The sequence below is a fragment of the Ctenopharyngodon idella genome, chromosome 23 (genome assembly GCF_019924925.1).
Source record: "Ctenopharyngodon idella isolate HZGC_01 chromosome 23, HZGC01, whole genome shotgun sequence".
In the NCBI taxonomy this organism is placed as follows: domain Eukaryota; kingdom Metazoa; phylum Chordata; class Actinopteri; order Cypriniformes; family Xenocyprididae; genus Ctenopharyngodon; species Ctenopharyngodon idella.
Window position 1 is genome coordinate 23,734,798 of NC_067242.1, and position 25,007 is coordinate 23,759,804.

At 36.6% G+C, this 25,007-nt stretch overlaps 1 protein-coding gene across 6 annotated transcripts in view; it reads left to right on the forward strand.

Annotated features, from left to right (window-relative positions):
• ofcc1 (orofacial cleft 1 candidate 1) overlaps positions 1–25,007 on the forward strand; it is a 116,014-nt gene that overhangs the window by 17,548 nt on the left and 73,459 nt on the right. For all 6 annotated transcript variants that reach the window (XM_051881840.1, XM_051881839.1, XM_051881843.1 and 3 more), the window contains 6 exons: positions 1,520–1,606; positions 2,498–2,559; positions 3,662–3,788; positions 6,201–6,440; positions 13,505–13,768; positions 16,095–16,236. In XM_051881840.1, the coding sequence (XP_051737800.1) occupies positions 1,520–1,606; positions 2,498–2,559; positions 3,662–3,788; positions 6,201–6,440; positions 13,505–13,768; positions 16,095–16,236 (922 nt within the window). The remainder of the gene's footprint in view (positions 1–1,519; positions 1,607–2,497; positions 2,560–3,661; positions 3,789–6,200; positions 6,441–13,504; positions 13,769–16,094; positions 16,237–25,007) is intronic.

Consider the following 25,007-nt stretch of genomic DNA (forward strand, 5'->3'; position numbering starts at 1 on the left):
AGTCATGCTGCACCACTCCATTATTGGTGTGTATAAATGTGGCCTCACACTGATTTTCTTTCAGGCTAATGAAACTAGTTTCTGTTCTTGATGCCCACTGCAGATTGGGTTTGTTCTGAATGTACTGTTCTTTCAGCACTTTTAGTTTTTATGCTTTAACTTGTTATTTTGGGCGTTTTGCCAATTTTATTGACAAATGGAGGGAATGGGATTGAGACATGACACAGTTTGGAATCAAACCAACCGCACAACCTGCTCAACTTAAAATGTAATGAACGTGCTAACTGCTAAGACATTAGTTATATTCCAAAACCTAGCAAGCTGCTAGGTTTTTTGTAGCTTTTTTTGTACTGTCTTGGCAGCTGCCTTGCAGCATCCTAACTAAAACGAGTGAATTGATTTGGATTCGTTTTCCAAAAAAGTTTAAATGTACATTAGCATTTTGCTAAGCAATCAACATTTCTCACTTCATTCACTGTCTTTGTTGAATTTGTTTTTCACTGAGCTTGATTTGTCTTGCAGAACAACATAACCTTACTGCCCATCTTTTGAAAGAGTCAGGAGTGTGTCAGTTCCTTAAAATGCTCACTAAGTAGACTCAAACAATTTGACGTTTTACTTTTTTGTAATTTAATTTTTATATTCTATGTGTTATACGGCCTTTTTGTTATTGGATTGGTGCTGAATATATATATATATATATATATATATGTATGTGTGTATGTATATGTATATATATATATATATATATATAAATATTTCTTTTTTATATGTGGTCCAGATTTATTGTTTATGGTGAAAACCCTCTGTGAATGTACATTATAGGTAATATAATGCACTATAAGTTCAAGTTATTCATTGTTTTGTTTTTCATTTGAAATGAAAACTGAAAAATCTGGAGCTTGTCAGCTAATCTTAGATTTTGCAGGTCATATTCTACACGCTTCAATCTTCAGCTGAATGTAATTCCATATGTAGGAATTGTCAAAAGCTCAAAATGCAAAATTACATTGAACAAGATCAGAATTAGCCAACATATTCAAACTGTAATCAATCTTGGCAACTTGTTATGACTGAAATGCGAATGAAGAGTTGCACATTAAATAGAGAATGTGAAGTTGAAGTGAGAAATGAATGCATAAGGAGCGGATGGGATGTAATGGTTATGTTTGAGTCATGCCGTGTGTTGAATAATCACTCTTGGTTTGTGTGCGACTGCAGATGAGAGCTTTATCCTGCTCTCCAACTGTTCGGAAAACACAACATTATTCCTACCACACTCCACAGCTATTTCACAATAATGTGTGTTTAAGCAGCACAGGATGTACCGCTGTCAGTCAGCGAGTATAAAGCCTCTTAAACGTGCTGACTGAATTCTGCGGTGTGTGTCTGTAGGGTTTGCCTGCAGATTGTATTAACACGTCTCTTTAGATGTTCTGAATTCAAGTTAGCCACACATACAGCGGCAGAATGCAGTCTGTTGGTCCTAAACAAGAACATGGATTTTCCTTTTTGGCAGGAAGAGCATTCAGAGCGAGGGAAGACGGAGGAAAAGGTGTGGGCGAGGAAGCAGAGAGTAATGTCGCTCTTAAGGGGAAATTCAAAGGTACTGATGTGTGTCCAGAAAAAGGAAAGATTACTGTAGGTATGTCAAATGAGATTTCCTGAGGTACAGGAGCTGCTACTGAGACCTTCTGCTGTCTTTCCCCATCAATCACACTGTACTATCACTTAAACACACAGTCACAGGCTAATATGGACAATGCTATACAATTATACACTATAGAACATGTATAAATAGTATGCTTCCTTAATAAAAATACATGCGCACATGTAAATACTGTGTGTGTGTGTGTGTGTGTAGACAGAACTATCTGCTTTCACACCTTTCAAACCTTCTTTTGCAGATCTTTTTTAATCTTAGGTGTTTTTTTTTTTTTTTTTTTTTGAAATAGCATACTAATCTTACTATTTCTGTAGTATATAATATGTTTACTGTTAATAGTTTGCACAGTTTCATTATGCACAGTATTTCCAGATGATTGTTGCTAATATATTTAGTGTAGATTTACTACTGTTTGAAACGTTTATGCATAATGCATACTGTTTTGCATACTATTTTAAAAATAGTATTTTGTAAGCTATGAGGTAGTATTCCATTCCAAACATAACTATTGTGTTCATTTATTTGTGCAGTTGACAGAAAGAAAGACACATGCTGAGTGTCATAACAACAGCAAAGCTTAAATTTACCTAAAATCTTAACATTATTCTTTCGCTGCATTGCAAGCACTGCTAGTAAATGAAATGTTTGGTTTTACTCGACATTATCATTTTTACTGTGACATGTTCTGGTTTAACATGGATCACTGTTAAAGTTGTTGTGCTATGTCACATTTTAAAATTTGGTTTCTTCATAATATTGCATATATAATCTTAGATTTTTTTGTTCAGAAAGTTTTTGTAACATTTGAATTTGTATTATTTGCTTCTGCAGATCAGGCACATAGATGAGGAGGAAGCCGTTCTGCAGGACAGACTCTACGCTGTGTTCCAGCGGTGCGTGAATTTCTCTACATCCAATCTGATGTGAAATAATCATTAATCTGTGTTTCCAAAGCCATTTACATTTTGCTGACATTTGTGAGGGGATGTAATATACTCCACATTGTATTGTCTCTACCAGTGCATTCTGGGTAAGTTGCCAAAGGCGAGGAAATCTGTCCGTGTCATTGGACGCAAAGTAGCATCAATTTCATCCTGCTCACTTCAGTCTGCAGCCCTCTCTCTTGCTCTCTCTGTTTCTGAGTGTCAGGCCTGCAGGCTCGGCTGTGTTTAAGTTTTTAATAATTGTACAGCACCACACAGACTGATCTAATGAAATCAGGGATGTTAGTTGGACACTGGTGCAGAGGTTTGTTAGATGACCCTCTCTATGTCCTCTCATATCAGTGCTGGGTGGCTGTTAGTCAGATGAGACGTCTGTATCAGATCAAGGCCACACCACCCACATTCACCAAACAAATACTTGACATCAATTATTTATTTATTTATTTTTTCTTCAAATTTCCAACACTTTCAGTGACAGTATTGTAGAATCTATCATCTAGTGTGGTGTAAATATCTGATATTACTATATTTTAAAGAATAAAGGAAAATGTTGATTTATTTTTAAATAGTTTGGCTGATGTTGTACTAATTGCTTAACATTTGGGTTTACATAGAAGTACTTCTTTTGACATCCTCTATTGGAAGATGATTTAAAGAAATGTATTTATTTATTTTTAAATTTTATGGTATGTCCTCATAGCAAAGTAAACGTTTCGGTGACACTTTAACATTAGTTAACTACATTAATTAACATGAACTAATCATGAGCTGCACTTCTACAGCATTTATTAATGTTTGTTAATGTTAATTTCAACATTTACTAATACATTATTAAAATCAAGAGTTGTATTTGTTAACATTAGTTAATGCACTGTGAAGTAACATGAACAAACTATGAACGGCTGTATTTTTATTAACTAACAAAGACTAACAAATACAGTAAAAAAAAAAAAATATTGCTTATGGTTAGTTCATGTTAGTTAATACATTAATGTTAACTTATGAACCTTATTGTAAAGTGCTACCCATGTGTCTGTATGGATATTGTCAGGGCGGAGAATCGCTTGCTGAATTCTTTGCGTCAACACCAGGCTGAGATCATCGACCAATATGGTGAAATTATTGAAGAGGCAGAAAACACAGAGCCACTGGGCATCGAATCTGACCTCCACTGGCAGGTACACACACACACACACACACACACCCACACCCACCCACCCACACCCACCCACCCTCTCTCTGGCAGTGGACATCATATGTAAATAAATAAATAAATAAAATCTGGTAGTATCACTCAGTTTTAGTGTGCATTACAGTAAATAACATACTAAAACAGGTTTGAAGGCATTGCAAATTGTGTAATTGCCAACTAACAAAACAGCACAGTAGCAAATATTGCACATTATTTACAGAAAGTATTCTTTGCTTTGTGCCAAGAACAATATTATTCTTTAAAATGCATCACTTTTTCCTATAACAGAGATTAAAGATGCCAGTTAATTATATACTGATGTATACTAGTACTACTGTAAAAGACTGCAGGAGAAACCTGCCTCTGTTTGAACCATGTGGTCGTAAAAGACTGAAGATGTCACTCCCTTAAATCTGATGTCAGAAAGATCAAGCCATTATTTAAAAGGCAGAAATGTCACAACATAAAAAGGTTGAACAGCATGTACAAATCCTGCATTTTGGTGAAAGCACAAATTCTATTTGAACCCATTTAAATGTAATGCTGTTAAATGGGCACATGCAAATTGGCTGATATTATAAATAAAGAATACAAAGGTAGAAATAACATGAATTTTTTTTTAAATGTTCTTTTGAGTTACACGCTAAATAGAGCTGAATCAAATAATGTGATTAGGTTCAGTATCCTGTTAATGATATCAGTCATGGGGGCACACATATTACACATTTCCTGAGAATAAGCAAGGAATGAAAGTGTATGAGAACAGGTATCCGCACCTAAGTCTTCTGACTTAACCAAAACTAAAGGAAGAGGACAGCAGCCAAAGCAGATTGTTCAGTTGCGTGCATGTCGTTGTTGCAGGTTTTGCGTTGTAATGACTCCTGTAAGAGGGCCTCAACAGTAGCAGCAGCCTCAGTTTGCAGACAGAGCGTCAGCTTTGAGGGAGGCAGTAAACGCAGTGAGATTGTAGTATAATTCCTCAGCCTGGCATCCGTGCCCCCCAGTCACTGTTCCATTATCTCTCAAATTGCTGTGTTTCAGAGAGATAAAGATATTTTATGGCTTGCTGACTTGAAACAACCCGCACAGCCAGAAAAGCAATGGTCGACCTGCCACGCATAGTAATTTCATTGGTAAATGACAAAATCTTTGTTTATATGACATTTCCAAAATTACAGTGGCAGATGAATCTCAAATATAAAATGTCACATTTGGCATGCAAAACTATGAAAATATATTTCTGTACAAAATTCATGGAGGCATTTAATTTAGAACGTGTTTAATAACTAAGCCTGCCTGCATCGGTAATCCTGCCTTCAGGACTCAAAAAGATTGTCATATTTATTCACTAGCTTCCACCCCCCCCCCCCCCCCCCCCCCCCCTCCCTTCGTTCTCACGCCAAAAATTTTAAGGGTAAATGTTCATTGTTAATTAAGATTTACTAATTAAAATGAAAATAATTAAGGAGAAAGCTTAATCTTGGAATATTAGGCTATACTTAGAAAGAAAATAAGTTTTTGTGTGTGTATGCATGAGTGTGTGTTTTTTGGGAGGGGGGGAGGGGTTGTTTCCGGTTTGCAGTGTGTTTTGTCGATCTGTCAGCGAGGTTTCAGCGAAAGCCGGCCTGCGTGCCAGAAAGTGAAGGATGAGAAGTGTAAAGGATCTGGCGAGCTACTTTGATGTCATCTAGGCGAGTGTTATGGCGTTACGCCACTTACACAGCTGGAGTATATGCAACGTCCGCCTCACCTTTATTTCCTGGAAATCTTGAATCGCATACTACTTTTACTGTTGCTGCAGTATGTAATATGTATAATGTGCACAGAATGCAAATGTTCTATTTTGCTGCATGACATGCTACATTTTCCAAAATGTGCACGTTACATCAGAACACTCTGCACAGGATAGATGCACAATACAGTGCGCTCGACTTGACCTTCCATATCAGACGATAACTAATGCCACTCACATGCTACGTGATGAGGTGTGACAACAATTTTACATACTACAGTTTGAAACTTGTGAAATAATGCTTCACAATTTTTTTATTCAGTATACAGCAGTGTATACTGCACAGTATTCAATAAATTTTAAGCCAATATTCCATTCTGATCATAGCCTGTGTGTATCCTTCTAATATTATGAATAGCCAACTCATTCCATTCAAATTTGATTCATTCCAAAGCAAATGTCAAAATGTAGATCTTGGAAGAGATTACACACGTTGACAAATTTGGTGTAAATATTCAGTAATAAAGAGTAGCAGAGAATAGAATCTTCAATTTTAGTGAAATTATTTTCTGTAAAGTTTTTATTTTTCTCTTACTCTCTACAAATCTTTTTTTTTTTTTTTTTTTACATAGTGAAATGTTTCTTTCGCTCTTTCTCTCTGTGTAGGTGGAATGGACTCGGACTCCACAGCCCATAGAGGTGCTTGTTTTGTGTCTGAGGGCCGTGAGAGAGAAGCTGCCCAGAGGTCTGTACTCACTAAGCGTGTCTCTTCAGACCCAACTGGGCGGCCGCATGCTGCGCTGGTCCCGTCTGCAGGAGCAGCAGTGGGCTGGAAGCACAGAACCTGTGGAACATCAGGGCCGATACTGTGACACAGAACTCAACATTAACCAGAGCCTCTACATGGTAAGAAAACCCCAGCAAACTGCCCTCCTGAGACACCCGCAGGACTGCCGTTTATTTAACTCCAACAACAAAAAGGCTGATGTTCATGGAACCGATCTGATGTTTGTTGATGTGAGTGGATTCATGCTACATTAAAGAGCACAGCAATCAAACCTCATCACCTTTACGTTAGAAATTGTGCGATATTTTACTACTATCAATCACTGCTTAGAGGGGCCGTCTGTCATCTAACATACAACACTGAGGGCATTTGTCATGTTTTTGGCAGCAATAACAAGTCCCCCCCCCACAATTTTACCAAGCTCTGTTTTTTTTTTTTTTTTTGTATTAAGAATTATTCTGTATTTTCAGCTCAAAAACAAAAACAAAGAAAGTTTAAAGTATAAAAATATAACTAACTCGGCAGTGGATCTATAGTGCATTAGGAGAGTAAATTTAGGGATTAAGTGTTATTTTATGTGTTTTTCAGGAAAAGTAAAGACATGTTAGTAAAGTATGTTGGACATTTATAAGAGCTTCTGTAATGTTTTTCAGTTACCATTGTACTGAAGAGTAGTGCTTGTGCTTAGGCTCTGGGCACCATATGATGGGCACACTGGAAGTTTAGTTGCTTCACTCAGTGAGTAATAACTATAGTAATGTTAGTATAGTCTGTAAATTAATTAAACCTCAGTAAATTAAAAAAAAAAAAAAAAAAAAAAAAATTGGGACAACACACAAAAAAATTTGTTTGACAAATGTAACAAAGTTAAACATACTACAGTAAATAAATTTTTGACCTAATCCAACTAAATTGTGTTGACCTAACTAAACTGGTTTAATTTGAATGAAATAAATTGTGTAAAAGCTTTCTTCAGTTAAATTTAAAGGTACAATATGTAAGATTCTTGGATTTAAAATATCCTAAAATCACTAGAACAATATTATATTTGTTGACATTTGCACTTAAATTATCTTAAATGTTACCAACATTTAAATCGAGAGGAATCAGCAATTTTAACCAGTGTACCAGCCCGTGTCATTGCGTCATCTGTCAGTGACGTCTTATCTGCGTTACCATCGTACCATGCCTCAGAGACAGCATTATTTTGTCGAGTGGCTAACATAGCATAATCGGAAAAAGCTTTATTTGTAGTAACAAAGTAATTTTCTCCACCATACAATATACTTCAAAACATTTGACCACAGAATGTTGCCATTTACCAATCACAATCAGGTATTTCAGAGAGCCATGTAATAAAAATACATTGTGTAGATTCACTGCATTCTGCACAATGTTAGCTTTGGGTTTGTAGAACCATCACTTCTACCACTAAAGATTGCTTTATAAATAATCTTCCTGATCAGTTTCATCACCTTAGCATACCAGACAGCTTAGAAGACCTCGATGTTGCAAAAGAAACTATTGACTATGTCTTTTCCAGCACATTAGACTCAGTTGCTCCTCTGCGCTTAAAGAAGATTAAGGAAACTAATCCAATGCCGTGGTACAACGAGCACACTCTGGCTCTTAAGAGAACTGCCAGAAAAATGGAGCGCAGCTGGAAGAAAACAAAACTAGAAGTTTTTCGCATTTCATGGAGAGAGAGAATGATTGAGTACAGAAAGGCCTTAAAAACTGCTAGATCTGCTTATTTCTCAAATCTTTTAGAAGAAAATAAACACAACCCTAGGTATTTATTTGATACAGTGGCTAAATTAATGAGAAATATGTATGTTAGACCCTATACCGACTAAGCTATTGAAAGAGATGCTTCCAGAGGTCATAGATCCTCTTCTTAATATTGTTAATTCATCTTTATCGCTAGGATACGTACCGGGAACTAAAGCTGGCTATTATTAAAAAACACAACTTGATCCTAGAGATTTAGTCAATTACAGACTGATCTCGAATCTACCTTTTCTGTCAAAAATACTAGAAAAGGCAGTATCATCACAACTATGTTCCTTCTTGGAAAGAAATGGTATCTGTGAGGATTTTCAATCAGGATTTATACCGTACAATAGCACTGAGACTACTCTCATTAGCGTTACAAATGATTTGCTTTTATTATCAAATCGTGGTTATATCTCTCTATTAGTGTTACTAGATCTCAGCGCTGCTTTTGACACTATCGACCACAATATTCTTTTGAATAGACTTGGAAATTATGTTGGCATTAGTGGAATTGCATTGGCATGGTTCAAATCTTACTTATCTGAACGTTATCAGTTTGTAGTAGTAAATGAATAGATGTCATATCAATCACAAGTTCAATATGGAGTACCACAAGGCTCAGTACTAGGACCGTTGCTTTTCACTCTGTACATACTACCCTTGGGAGATATCATTAGGAAGCATGGCGTTAGTTTTCACTGTTACGCTGATGATACTCAGCTCTATATTTCTTTGAGCCCTGACGAAACTTACCAATTCACAAAATTAACGGAATGCATAGCTGATATAAAAAATGTTTTTGGACCAAGAACTTCTTCACGTAATAACTTAGAATACTGTCTAACACTTGATGGCAGCTCTAAGTCTTCGTCGTCAGTTAGGAACCTGGGTGTGCTCTTTGATACCAATCTTTCACTTGAAAGCCATGTTTCTAGCATCTGTAAAACCGCGTTCTTCCATCTTAAAAATGTATCTAAACAATGACATATGCTCTCAATGACAAATGCAGAACAGTTAGTTCATGCGTTCATGACCTCAAGGCTAGATTACTGTAACGCTCTACTGGGTGGTTGTTCCACTCTCCTGTTAAACAACTACAGCTGGTCCAAAACGCAGCAGCTAGAGTTCTTACTAGAACCAGGAAGTATGACCATATTAGCCCAGTTCTGTCAACACTGCATTGGCTCCCTATTAAACATCGTATAGATTTTAAAATTTTGCTACTTACTTACAAAGCACTAAATGGTTTAGCTCCCCAGTACCTGAGCAAACTCTTAATGCATTATTGTCCTTCACGTCTATTGCGATCTCCGAATTCAGGCCAGTTGATAATACCTAGAATATCAAAATCAACTGAGGCAGTAGATCCTTTTCCTATTTAGCACCTAAACTTTGGAACAGTTTTCCTATCACTGTTCGGGAAGCAGACACACTCTGTCAGTTTAAATCTAGACTAAAAACACATCTGTTTAAACTTGCATACACATAACACATTATCTACTTCTATAATTCAAATCATGTAAATTGTTAGGCTGCATAGATTAGGTCAGCCGGAACCGGGAACACTTCCCATAACACCTGATGTACTCGCTACATCATAAGAAGAATGGCATCTATGCTAATATCAGTCTCTCTCCGTTTATCCCGAGGTTTGCCACAGCATGCCAGATCCAGACCGTATCCAGATAAGTTGAAGGACCTGCGCCTAGACATGATGATAACGCAGCCCTGACGTTTCAACTAAATTATCCCCTGCGAAGGCCTCCTTCCCTTTCCTTTCCCTATGTATAGATAAAACATTATCAAAATTATTCCAGTTCGCATAGATTCGCGGACACAACAAATTTTTTTGTATTATGTGGACCAGACAAGTAATTTGGCAAATATCACTTTTTTAAAACAAGACCAAGCTTCTGCGCACATACACACTCAAACATGCAAACCTATAGACTAAATACGTAAATGAATGGCAAGAATGCATTAAAGGTATTAGTTTTTTTTTCAGTAGGAAAGGTGTCATTTAAGTGGCCCTTAAAGTAATAATTAACAATTTTTACAACGGAAGTGATTCAATCAAAAACCAACTTTAGCTCGAGAATAATTTTCCTATTGTCACTGTGAAGCTGCTTTGAAACAATATGTATTGTGAAAAGCGCTATATAAGTGAAGATGGCTTGACTTGACTTGACTTTGTGCAGAGCATCCACATGAGGATAGGGAAAATGCTTTTGATATGTTGTGTCTTCTGCACTTTTCAGTGATCTTAAATCCAGCAAAAATTTGAAAGTGTCCATTATCAGACAGGACTAAATTCCAAAACAGAACAGCACCAGTTATTCTCACTGCAGTTTTACTTGAGCTGTTGAATATAGAGTCAGAATGAGACTTATGAAATGTGATATTAAACAGTGAGCGTGTGTATGGAAGTGGAAAGAGACTGTATTAAAAACCGCTGCTGAAAGCTCAAGGTTTGACTTGAGGGACAGTCACTGTGAATAAAACAGCTGCTTTTCTAACATGACATTTAGTGTGTGAACGTAAATCAAATTTATAATTCATTATAGAAGAGCTGACGGTTTATTGGGATAAAAATGAAGTAGAATTGCTGTGAAACCTGAATTTCAGCAGTGTCAGAATTCAAGTAAATCTACTGAGACAAATAAGAAAAATAAATAACTACATGTGCGTTTAATAAAATATTAGTGCCATTCAGAACAAAATAATTTTGTTAAGGTTTTAGGTTAGTTTCGGTCATGCTCCTTTAGCATGCATCTTGTTTTCTGTCAGCTGTGTATGAGAATCAACACAGTCACTGTGTGGAGAAAAGACAACTATAGAATATACTAATGTAAGAACTGATTATTATTCAGATTGCAGATTAATGTACTATAAGAAAGAAAACCAGTGAAGGATCAGTCAAGTCAATGACAGATGTAAAAAAGCACACCTATGAAAAAACAAGAATAATCTCATAATACATTTTTTATGAGAATAAAGTGATGAATTTTCAACAATAAAGCTGTAATATTATGAGATTAAAGTGTATATGTATATATATATGTGTATATGTAAGTGTATATTTAAAAAAAAAGTTTTAATACTAATAATTTATTAAAAAACTGCTACTTTAATCTTGTAACCTTATTTTATTCTAATAACTTTATTCTTGTAAATAGCCTATCATTTGAATTATTATTAAAATTATTGTGATTGTATTCTTTTAATGTTATGACTTTATCCTCAAAATCATTTTTAAACCTTTTATTTATTTATTTTATTTTGACATAGCTCCAAATGGCTGTCATACACACCTGAGACTGAAGTAATTTCCAAAATGAAGTCTGAATGATAGCCTGCACGTTAGGTTGTTTTCTGTTGAATTAATTCTATAAGTTTAGACCAAACGCTAACCAGAATGTTTGTTTAGCAGTGCCTTGCAAACAGTAAATAAAGAACCTAAAAACGTGATCAAGTTCAATAATTAAAGCCCCAAATCTATCGTGCGCTTGTGTAGTCAGGCCTATATCTGCAGACAGAAGCATCTGACACAAAGAAAATAAAGTGGGCTGCTTTAACTGAATACTCCTCCTCTCTCGTCCAAAACCGTGGGCTCTGATTTGGCAGGCAATCGTTTAGCGCTCCATTGAGATTGTCTAGTGTCAGTCTCCTCTATCCTCTACCAGCTCTTATTTATAGCCAATCCTGTTGCTGTTGATGTTTATGTTTCGAAGATTTCCATCAGATTTGTCTGTAATTGGCTCATTTGCTTTTCGCTGTTGCCCACATTACCGTGCGCTCTCGCCTCGTCTGTTTTCCTCACAGCTTTCGCAGAGGAAACGAGGAATTAGCGATAGTAGGAGGAAAGCTACAGCTCATCATGTTTTTCTTGAGTGTCTCTGGCTGGTGCTTAGAGTTGCTTTGGTTTGATCCATCTTGCAGATTTGAGTCTTTCCTTCAAGTGGGATGTGAAAGCCGTGATGGTCCAGGCAAGGAAACGGAAGATAAGAAGAATCTTTCACTTCTTTGCCAATCTGAAGTCTTAGTCTCATTTTTTCATCTCTTCATTCCATTGTTTCATAGTGCTTCCATCTAAAGCAAAAACAGTTATTCAATACGTTTAAAATCAGAATTAGACCAGCAGTCCATGAGGGAAGCCCACATAAAAGAATAGTTCATCCCAAATGAAAATGCTGTTGTTATTTACTCACCACATGTCGCTTTAAACCTGTATGCTGGAGAAAAAAAGAGAGATTCTTCACACAATCATTTCTTTACAAATTTAGTGAGCATGGCTGTGAAGCTCTAAGAAAAAGGTTTTTTTTTTTTTTTTTGCAATTTATTCCTCCACATGTTTGTATTCTCTCTTTTTCCCTCTTTCTCTTGTGGAGTTTGCTCAGTAAGCACAGGTCTGTTTTGAATGAAATGTGATCGCTGTGATGCTTTAATAGATTCCCAGCATGCGGCGGTTCCACCTGAGAACTGACATAGGCCTGAAACACAACGTCTCAGTCATTTCATTGTGTTTTCACACTCTTTTTTTAATCTTTTTCCCCCCTGCCAATTGATACAGTCAGCAGTGTTCTTGCTTATTTTTCAGTGAATTAAGCGTCTGAAATATTTTTCAATATGTATAATGCAGGAGATTATGGCATGAATTTGAGGCCTGACGCAGGGAATCTGTGCCATCTTTTTTTTTAGGTGCGAGCACAAAGCGATTAGAAGAGAAACACATGATGAATGTGATAAAACAAGTCTTCTCCGTTTTCCATTACTCCTAATGGAGGGATGGAATATTCCGGGAGTGATTGATGAAGTCAAGCGCTTCTTTCTGTCAGTTCATTTTTTAAAGGTCTGTCTCTTGCTTGATGGGTAAATAAGGATCTCTGCGTGTTAAACACTGGTATTCCTCATGCCACGTTCTCCTGATATACCACATTTTCCCTTAAATGTGCCTGGTTTACATATGTTCTAGTGATGTCACGGCTGTCATGTTGGGATTGTCACATGCTGGCGCCCCTGCTGAGATGGCTTCCTGAAACAAGCCGTAATCACATTCCGATGTTTCATCATCTAGGTTCAAACTTTAGATCATATTAAACACATTTACATCTTTAGCTAGAGAGGAAATGATGTAGACTATTACAAGAAAATATAACCGACTCCAAAAATGTATTTTCTTGTGTTATTTTTCACACAAGTGTGTGTGTTTGTTTTTATATAAATGTTCTTTTTTAAATTTATTATGTAAATTACTTCAGTCTTGCTTGGGTCTACTCTGTGTTTAAAGTGCTTTATAAATCATTTTGACTTTGAACTTGTTTAAAATAGATTATAATTTTCATTTGTTTTAGATGATAGGTTTTAGATTTAGGAGTTGTTCTCAGAATCCCCTCTCTGTCTCTCTCAGGTCTTACCTGCATCATGTGATCTGTTGCCATCCAGTGTGCTAGTGTTCAAGCTGTTATCTCTGCCTGGTGATCACAGTCATGTGAGTTCTGTGGTGGGCTGGGGTGCATTTCCCATCTGCGACTGCTCCCTTCAGCTCTTCAAGGGCAAGTTCAAGACCCCTCTCTTGCGTGGCAGGCCAAACTCCTCACTCAACCAATTCCGCAAAATTGAGCATCTGCTCTCCACTGACCTGGACCACTGGCTATGCAACGTTTACTTCCAGGTACACCTTTAAAATGTGTTGAACATTTAGTTCTTTGAAGACACACATCAATCTAATAATTCATACTATAATTATTATTAATAATAATAATAATTGAGTTACTCGTTGTAATTGCTTAAGCTAAAATATCACTGCAGTTACTAGGTATTGACACAGATTTCACGATTAGATTTCGATTCATAAGCTTGAATTTAATTCAATATCAAATATATTCAATATCGATTAATTGGTGCCTACCAGTTACAGTAAATGGCAAATTTCATCAAAGAAAATATATCTCTTAACTTATTCTGTAAACTATACAGGGAACCCCAGTTGATATATCACTATAATATTAAAGGTTAAAATTCACTGATTTGTAGGCTACTTGCATTTAAATTACACATATGGACCTTTTTATAATAATAGTGTTACAATAATAGCACTACTGAAATATAAGCATTTAAATGGTGGCTGCCCAAAAAAAAAAAAAAAAAAAAACTTATTCATTCAAAAATACATTAAATATTGAAGAACAGGTTAAGTAAAAATACAATGAATATGCATTACATTGTGCATACATTTAGGAATATGCTCCTCTCCAGGTTTTTTTTTTTTTTTTTTTTCTAGCTGAGTAATACGTTTTTGGACATTGAATGGATTTTCTGAGGTAAATGTAACATTATGTGTCATTGTTAGCAAACTGTTTTATTAACGTCTTTCCACGGTTGAAACACTGATTGAGAGATTACATGAGACATGATACAGATTTTGGTAAGTTGTATTGTATCTTACAGCATACCTTCTGATGTTCATTCATGTTTATTTCATACTGTAACTTTTCACTTGACCTGAGGCGCTACAGTGAAACCGATTCCAATAGTTTGATTTTCTTAAGGAAAAAAATCTCTCTTAACCAATACAAGGTATGTAATCGGCCCTGATCATCAGCTGTTTTAAAGAATCAGCCAATGGCCAATTGGTGCATCCCTAGTATTTCTTGTTTGAATTTCATAATAAAATTGACAATTTGAAGCTGAGACTTTGTTTCATGTCATTAGTAACAAAGCACAAAGCTCTTTTGTGATTTATTCAATAGGAGGCACACTTTGTTCATTCATCAACTGAAAACAGCATAGACTAAAAGATTGATTCTCTGGATTTAAGAATCGATATCAGTTCTTCAAAATGAGAATCGATTAAAATCGAGAAATCAATATTTTTAACTCAGCCCTAGTAGTTACCCTGACTGAACTCTGAACTAAAAGAAGTCAGTTCTGGGAGAAAAAAGGCCTGTTTTGTATATGTGTGTGAGAGAGATAGAGAGTGTAAATGGCTCTAGCAAGAAAATTGGAAATTGGAGCCAGGTTGTAAACAAACCACATCTTTACTAAACAGATCCAGATACATTTGAGTAGAAGCATTGATCCTGTTACTTAACAGCTTAATGAAGTTAAAAAGCAAAGCAATGGCTTATCTCAATCTAATGCATTCATAAAAAAGTGAAATAGTGTGTGTAACCAATTAATAGGTCCACATGGAATCTGCACTCCACAAAAAGTCCTTAAAATACATCCCCAACCCCATGCTTGTTGAAAATACTTTGAAAATGCTTTCAGCTTTAGTAGCTACTTTACTTTGAAAATGTTTTCAACTTTATAGTTAAGCTTTGATTTATACATGGTAAAAGTTTAACATTTTACCATGTATAAATCAATTCAACATAAATTTGCAGATTTATCCCTAAATCAGTACAGAAAGTGCCCCAAATCATCAGATTTCATCTGGGAGTGAAACAGATTTTGTAGTAGTTAGAAATTGTCAAGGTAGTCAACTTGTCCTGGCACTTAGTATGCATGCTCTGGACTGAATCTGGATTAAATCATTTCGGCATTCCATTCCTATTCTAACTATAATTTCCTGTCACTTCTCCACTGTCCTAAAATGGCCAATAAATGAATACATACATACATGCATAAAGGCAAAATAAAGAGCAGAGGTGTACTTTCTGACCCCCAAAATGACAGGATGGCTCACAGACAGCAGGGAGAGAGAAAACAACACTAAATGAAAAAATAAAATGCAAGTAAGCATATTTATGCAGAGGAATGGTAGCAAAATAAATTAGCTTATCAGTATTTAAAAGGGAGGAGAAACACTTACATATGTTTTGTTGCAGATGTCAAAGGCCTTGTCCAATCCAACACAATTAAATCCGGGTTCCTGAATTATCTGGGTCCTGAAGCAAAACCAATCGAGAGCCACTGCTCTACAATATCTATTTGCCAACTCTCATAATGCCTTTCATAATCAGTCTTTGTCAATCAGCAGACATCCCTCTGTGCAGGTGAAGAGACTCCCGCGGGGCAGCACCAGGGTGCCGGAGCGCAGCTTCACCCTGCAGATCCCCTCTCACCCCCAGCTGAGCTCCAGCCAGGGGCTTCCTCCCCACCCGGACACCTCCACCCGCTCCTCTGCCTCTCTGCCAGGTAGGACTTCTGCACCCCCCCGACAGGAAGAAATGCCAACGAATGTCACGGCCCGCCACAAACTCCCACACAGAAGCAGAATGGCAGCTGCCAGTTAGAATCTGGTGGGGCATTCATGCAGAGAAAATGAACCTTCTGCGTTCAGAGTAAAGCACGACCAATTTGTGCAGCACAATACGTGCCATTTAGGCCAAATTGTTTTCACTGTAAATGAAGCTCACTAACATAAGACACTCGGCTTTACACATGATTGACAATTCTCACTGAATGCTATCATCATCATCATCCGTTGCTGCATTAGCGAATGGCACATATTTCCTCTAATCAAAACTCTCAGCCGGAAGCCGGCTCACATTGCTGTGTTGAACCGTGAGCAGTCAACGTAAGCGGGATGGGGTAATAGCGAGATCTCTAATAGAGCTCATTCACTTGTATGCGCCTCCATTAGCTCATTGTTTGCCGTTTGTTTGGGAAATAGCAGATGATTCTGGAACGGTGCATGTAGAGATTAAAGCTTTCAAATGCTCGGCATATGTTTGTGTGCTGAACACTATTGAAGATCTTCACAGTCACATTGAAACAAATGAAGCAAATCAAGCGGGTTGTATGTTGTTTTCACGTTACATCAACGAGGCCCTTTTGCCCGTGTTGTTGTTTGCGTAATGCTTTTAGATGATTCCATCTTTGTTGGCTTTATTTTGTTTATAAATTATGTAGACAGCATGTATATGTCTCAGTCTTTTGATTGTGTTTCAATACTTTTGTCATAAGTTCCCACATTTTCAAACACCAGACTTAATCTTCTTGTGCTTTGGCCTTGAATGTAACCTCAAATTGTGTGACTTATTGAGAAGAGTCATGTAATTACTTATTATAAGCATTTAGACACACATTTTTGTTTGAAGGATGATAAAATGGGAGGAAATATAGCCATTACACTGTAGGTGGTATCCGAGCCATCTAGAGACCCGAATATCATCGAGATATGGAGGTAGCCACTTTTGACTCTGTCTATTAAGCAACCACCGTACAATGACGAAACTTGCTGATTAACTACATTAGTACTATGCATCATTGGAGAAATCAACTAGCTAGTCACAAATGTTTCCTGAAACCATAGTAACATGTTCGCACCTCCGTCGTTTGCACAACGTTGGTTCAACAATATAGGACTGATGTTAATGACTTCACTCGCAGGAGGAGCAGTAATAACTTATACTAATTAATTGATTCAAGAACTCAATTATTGTCAGATTGTTATAGTTCACAAAACAACAGAAAGAAGTTCATTTTTTGATCACATTAACATGCAATTTCTAACTGGTGTACACTTCACTTCTGTAGGCTACTGTATAAATGCGGTTCATTCTGTCAGCTGCTTTCTCTACAACATAATCTCCAAAATGCTGCTGTTATAAACTTGGCACCTTAGGACTACTTTGCTTTTACTTTACGCATTTATGCACATGCACACTCTTAAATATAGCACTGATTGTTGGCATGCTAAAATTAAAATGTACAGTATATTTAAATGGAATGAAAGATATGGAATGTCTTGAATGCATGTTAGCTTGCTTTTTGTCCAAGAGCATGATCTATGCAAGTCCACATGTCGTACTAACAATAAACTAGGTTTATTGTTAGTACGTTTAATATAGTTTCAACCTCACAAGTTTGTGATGCTGTTTGCAAATGTTCGAATGAAATGGCGAATTGTTGATTAGTAGCGATGGAACTTGTTAATTAGTAATGATGGAATGATAGTTGTTGTTAGTAATGATGGAACTTGGGGCCATAGTTGGCTAATAATGCTTTTTGGAAATGCACCCCAGAACACCTTGCCTTGTTTATACTTTCGCCATTATAATAGTCTTTGAAATGACAGGGGCTCTAAACCATTAGGAAGCAGCAGTGAGAAGTAAGATCACACGTGACAATGTTTGTTTTTAGTACACTTCACTAAACCCGCACCGCAAAAGAATCAAAGAATCGTGTAAAATCCACTAAATCTTGAGATTATTACTTTTGACATTAGAACAAAATATATGGATATGAGAACATACAGTACTGTGCAAAAGTCTTAGGCCACCACCAGCTATGTTGTTTTAAGCAATGTTTTAATGACCATCCATATTTATTTTTTGGTCTTTATTACGATACATACAGGAAATATGTACACAAAATGTAAAAAAAAAAAAAAAAAAAATATTGAATATTTGGAAGTTTTCTTGTCCTTCCAGTCCTTTTCCATTCCATTTAAGTTTAAGAGAGCCAGGTTCCTGCTTGCTCAAGTGTAAGGGGAGGTCACTAAATACCTGCCACTTTAGCTTTTTTTTTTTTCCCTGTTTTTTAATACTGCATACAAATTTCCTGTATTATCTGGTTATATTCTAATAAAGAGACTGAGAAACTGAGAAATAATTATATGTGATCATTATACCATTGCTAAAACAACATCTAATGGTGGCCTAAGACTTTTGCACAGTACTGTATATATAAAACTAAATTACAACAATCTTTCTTTAAATATTTTCATTTAATTTCATGAACATTTTTATTAATCATGGACCTTTATTTTCATTAAAAAGGCTTATATCTGTTATTCATAGTTTTCACATGACATCACACACTAATAGTAACGCCCACCTGGAGGGCAAAACAAAGCTTTCCTCCAGTGCCTGGAAGTGATTTTTACCAGGTTTGAGCAAAGTACTAATAAAGCAAGACAGTAATATTAAAAGACCAAATTCAATATACACCTTTTTGATGATGCATACTATGTACAGGCAAGCTGATGAACCCAGAATATAAAAGGAACACGCAGTTTCTTTTAAATCGTTGTTCCATAGAAAACCATTATAAAGAAAACGCTTAACCATTTAACACATTGCGTTCATATTCTGGGCTCATCTCACCTGTATATAGTATTTATCATTAATAAGGTGTATACTGAATTTGGTCTTTTAATATCACTGTTTTAGTACATTAAGGCAGTTTTCCCAACCACTGCGCCATGACAGGTTGTCAAGTGTGCCGTGGAAAATTACCAAATGCCAAAAAATAAATAAATAAAATAAATGCTGTACAGTTAAGAATATATCTTCGCTGTCAGGTGGAAACCTCACATCTCTATATTTTGTCACTTTTGTTTTATTTCATTTTTTAAAGTGCCCCTATTATGGATTTTGAAAATTACCTTTCATGGAGTATGTAACATAGTTCTAAGTGAATGAAAATATCCTGCAAAGTTTTAAATCTGAAAGTGCACCGTATATTAAGTTATTGTCTCTCAAAAGTAAGAGTCGACTCTGAATCAATTAAACGAGTCATTTGTAAAAGGAATCTTAAGTCGTTTCGTTGTGACGTCACAACAAAACATTAGACCCAGGGAAAACTTGAAACCCGAACCTTGTGCTGTGTGTTCCCATCATTTTACTGATGACTGCTTCTTCAACCTAAATGCGTTCAACGAGGGATTCGCAGGCCGGTTGTTATTGAAGGATGGGTCAGTACCCAGTTTATTTGGAACCTGTAAGTACGATTAATAATTGTTGCCACATTTGACAGACTGGCTGTTTTGTAGGAAAGAATGTAATTATAATTCTCACTGAGAAAATAATTTAAATTAGTTAAGTTTTTAAGGAGTCAAGATATAAAACTGCCCCCAAACAAAAAGCCTCACCTGTTCTGATGTTCAGTCCAACTGAAACAGCACAAGTCTATATGTCCTCTAAGTAAAAAAAAAAAATAAAATAAAAATCTTCTAGACAAATATGCGATTAGCAAAGACTAAAATCCAGTGTCTAACATCCACACGGTTCTGAGTTTCAGTTCAATGGCCTAAGTAGAGTAACGTTACTGGACTGAAACCCTTATACTGTTCAGTCCGAACATGTCAGTGACGTCTCCGCGTCCAAATTCCGAGCCAGAGTCACCTCATTCTCTGTAGCATGCACAACTACGTATTTAGCCTGTGTGTGTTGTGTACACTCCGTGCAGCTTGTAGGTCTCCGGCTAACCAGCTAACAGCAATATGTGTTCGCTCGCAATTGTCTAGAAATGTGTCAAATGTTTTTTGTTGTTACTACTTGGAGTTATGATAAAACGTTGGTGTACAATTGCAGTGCTTTATCAATACGTTTCTGCGTTGGGCTAACGCATACACCATGACTGTTTGGGTGTTTACCACCGAGCTGTGGGCTAGGTTCGCTAACATAAACATAAAACAACTTCTTTCCTCTCTGAGTCTTTATTTTTAAAACAGAGCGGAGCACCATCATTATTATAATATAATGTAAGTGATGCAAGCACTATATACTGTACTCCGTGTTAACCAGCAGAAGTCATATGACCAATCACCGCAGATTAGCGTCATGCAAACAAGGGGTTCGGCAAAATGAATCATCGAGTAAATAGTTTGGGAGTCGTTGAGCAAATAAAGTAAAAAAATAAATGCATATTATAAGACAATTAAAGTGTTTTTTAACCTTGCATGCTTTTAAACCTGTTGTTTGGGACTTCCAAAACAAAAATAGGAACATTTCAAATGCCATAATAGGGGCACTTTAAAAATCAATGCTATTGGTCACCCTTTACACCTGTATGTGGGGGTTTACAAATTTTTAACCAATGAAAAGGATTTAAAAGAGCTTGTGACAAAACCCTATAACTCCACTGGATCCTCAAACTGTCAGTCAAACCTCATAACTCCTAAAACTCCTCATAACTTCTGTTTTAAATATCCCGCTTCATCTATTATATCATGAGATTTTGTCCAAATGTATTCAACAACAAGAAAAACTGAGTGGTTATGAAGTTTCAGATTTGTAAATTTGTTGTTTTATCATCATCACAACAACAACAGCATTTAGCTACCTATATATGATCTTATTGTGTTCCTTCCTGACTTAAGCTCAAGTTTCATATTAAATGTGAGTACTACTTTTAATATAATATCCAATTTTAATATGCAGTGCATGTTTGTGCAATCTTGTTGTTTTAATGCATAGTGGTGTGCTGTGGGATTTGTTTACTTATCATAACTTATCTTGCCGTGGCAAGAAGAAGGTTGGGAAACACTGAATTAAGGCACTTTAAGTGTAAAAACACTTTAAGTGTTTTTCCACATCAAGCGTTTTAGAACGTCTCACTGTTTCTGGTGACTAAAATTCTGCAGCAGGTGCTGGATATGGATCACGGGTGCCCAAAACTTGCATTTTATTCACATAGTTTTGTTTTTCTCCATTTGAGATGGAAATTGGTAGGCCTGTAATGCAGCTCTATGGATGTTTTGCCCGGCTGGTCTCCGTGCCAGTCACGTGACTAAAAACCATGAATTGTAGACTTGCTTTGTAAATATAAGCAATTTATTTAGACAAATGCAAACTGGTTGCTGGTAAGAAGCTGGTACAGATGCTTGGCCAGAGTTGCCTCGAAGTCATTCATACATTTTTGCTGTGCGCACCTTTTCGCTCGTCCGGACATGGCGAGCATAAACCAGGCTTAACATTCACAGAGGAATGTGTTAAAACCACTCTGAACAAATTAACAACTGCACAGGAATCCATTGAAAACCACTCAGAATACCATAGTAATGAATTTAGTACTGTCCTGGCAATCACCTACAACACTCTGGGAAAAGCAACATTCTACATAGCGATGCCATATCTTAACATTTACGTTTATGCATTTGGCAGATGTTTTTATCCAAAGTGATTGCAGTTAATTTATTTGATCAGTGTGTTTGTTCTCATGTACCTTGTTGATAGCACCATGCTCTACCAGTTTACCTGCTACCGACAATACCCTATCATAAGAACCACCAATGCCCTGGCAACTTCCCACACCCTAGCATTATGCTGGTGAGTTTTCCAGACAAGCACCACTTCTTAGTTTCTTCAGAAAATGTAAAAAAAAAAAGTTAAAAGTGTAATTTATGCTCTAAAATAGCCAGCACTCCCATTGCATAAAGATTAGTTTGGACAGGAAAGAGGCAAATAAGCAGTTTCCTTTCACTCACGTCCATGTGTAGAGCAGTTTTCACTTCGATAAGTGCGCCTTTCCCGGGCACACCTTCCTGTCTCCGAGCGTTCTATCCTGACTTGGGTCACGGAACATTCTGACGCCACTGAACCAACCCAATGCAGTCTCATTTGGTATTGATCTAGCGCAAAGACCATTGTTCTGTTATTAATTTTTTTTTTTTTTTTTTTGGCAGTACTCATCTTTATTTAACAGAGCAGAACAAGAAAAAAGTTTCTGGGGTGCTCAGCTTTAAACATCACATAGGCTTTTTAATTACAAATGAGTTGTGACAGGTCTGCTGGGTAGCAACCTGTCCCATTTTAAGCGTGATGCTAGCTGACAGCTCGGCGCTGTTCTCAGAGCGCCGCAACATGTGGAAGAAATTGGTCTTTTACATTTCACAGCTTGTCACTTCCTCTCTGCCGTGAACTTTGACCTCCCACTGTGCTCCTAACACCCCACATGGGAAGTGTCCCCATGCTATGGCACTCTGGGAGAGTTGTGTTCCACTTACTATATATGCCAAAAAAAGGAGGAAGGAAAGAATAGGATGAAAAAGAAGCAGGTTCACAGACAAACAGAGGTAAACTCAATCTGACTCGAATAAGTGATCAAAAGGTGTCCCTCACTGGACATCATAGCGTCAAACCGCTGAGCAGAGATGACGTTAGCATAAGGATCAGTTCAGGTTGCATTACTGCTACATACTCTTATGATATTCAGATGGAGGATTCCCATCAAGCGAGAGAGCGGGATTGGGCTGACAACCTCGCATTACTCTGAAATGAAAATCAAATTCAGTGAGGAAAAAGTGCAAATAGAGAACATCCAACTTTGGCTCCATTGCTGGACTAACGTGTTTTATCACGTGCCTTTTCTGCAGTGTTGAGTAACTAATCAGAAGTCGTGAAACAACATATATATATATATATATATATATATATATATATATATATATAAAATATATAATTAGTTGTTTCACGACTTGTTTTTAAGGATTTTAAGGACTTTTTTAAAGGATTGCTTGACTGTAGTAATATGGTTTTAATGTACCTTCCTCAACAATGCTTTTCAGAAATATGTCTTTGTGTACCGAGATATGCCTGATGATGATGATAATAACATTAATAATATTAATAATTATAACTTTAAACCCTGTGTACTGTACTGTAGTTATGTCAGTCTATTCCAGACCTTTTCTCTTCAAAAATCCAGTGAGGATACAGGCACATTCTTGGGTATTTTTGTAATACTCAGACATGTCAAATAGCAGCACTGACAGCTAATATTTTTTTATTTTATTTTATTTTATTTATTTATTTATTTTTTACCTCATTTAAAACCGTGGAGAATTCTATCTTCATTGCAACATATGACATAGCTGCAGGCATTATGTGTTAACTGACCTTTCACATTAAGTGAACGATCCGGTTACACTAGGTCTGTTTGAATTCAAATGACTAATTAAATTAGGCCTTTCTGCTCTGATCACCCTTAGTGGATCTGTAACTGCATGCAGTGGGCTGGGCTTTTGGAAGCTATGTTTGATTGCATCCTGCCCCTTAAGTAAATGCATCATAGTACACTGGGCCCTTCAGCACAATGACAGTTTCCAAGATTTTCTCTTAGAGTGTTTCTGGAACACGGCCGTGCTCTTTTATATCGTTGTCGCTAAGGGCCCAGTCCCGGTCACAGCGGATAACCCTAATACAGGATCACACTCACTAAATCACACTGCATTCTTACCCCAATTAATTTACCACTGCCCATCTTTAAATGGATGAATTAACCTTGCTTACATCAAACTTGTTTTTTAGCAGATGAGAAAATGTAGCCTCATGTGGTGAGTGTGATGGAGTCAGACAGACATTCCCAAAGGCTGCTTAGCTTATGTGAAGAAAAACAAACTGCTTTGAAGTGACAAGCCTTGTATAATGCAAATTTTTTGAACATGATATCATTGTAATTGTGCAGATATTTGCTAATCTTCAAATATTTGAAGAAAAAGAACCTCAGGATTTCCACAGTCATGAAATATAATATAATATAATATAATTTAAAAATAAAAAAGAACATTTGGTTACACTTTATTTTAAGGTGTCTGTGTTACAGTTTAATTATACATTTAAGTACTAAATGTAATAATAATTAACTTCATGTACTTACTATAGGGTTAGGGTTTCTATAGTGAATATACATTTTTAGTTACGCTTATCAACCTCAAATATTTAGTCGCACATAAGTTGCTCCTTGTTAGAGCAATGATTTTTAAAAACCCTTACATATAGTATTAAAAAAATTTAATTGTTCATAATATATTTAAAAATGTGTTCTGTTTTACATCCCTTTGTTTTGATTATTCATATTACATTGGGTAATTATGAGAATCATGGATTATGCTCATGGGTAATCATTAATTCCCTGACCTTTGATTTTCGGCAACTCTGGAACCAACACCAGGGCAATTAGAAACCTAGGTGAGTGCACAGGTCCCCGTCGGTCACCCAACCCTTCAGGCCCAGTTTCTACTCTCTCTGCGTTCATGGTAAGCAGAGGATAACAAGCCTCTCTTGTTCACCCTGGGAGAACGTGGGTTGTGGCTGCAGCACTCCAAGTTCATGGACATAGCCTACAGCTGTCAACGCTGCGCTAATTCAGACCCGACACCATCTGAGCATCAGGCTGGAGGAAGGATAATTAAAGGCAAAGTTGCAAAGTTGTGTTGGCTGGCCCATTAAAACATGCAT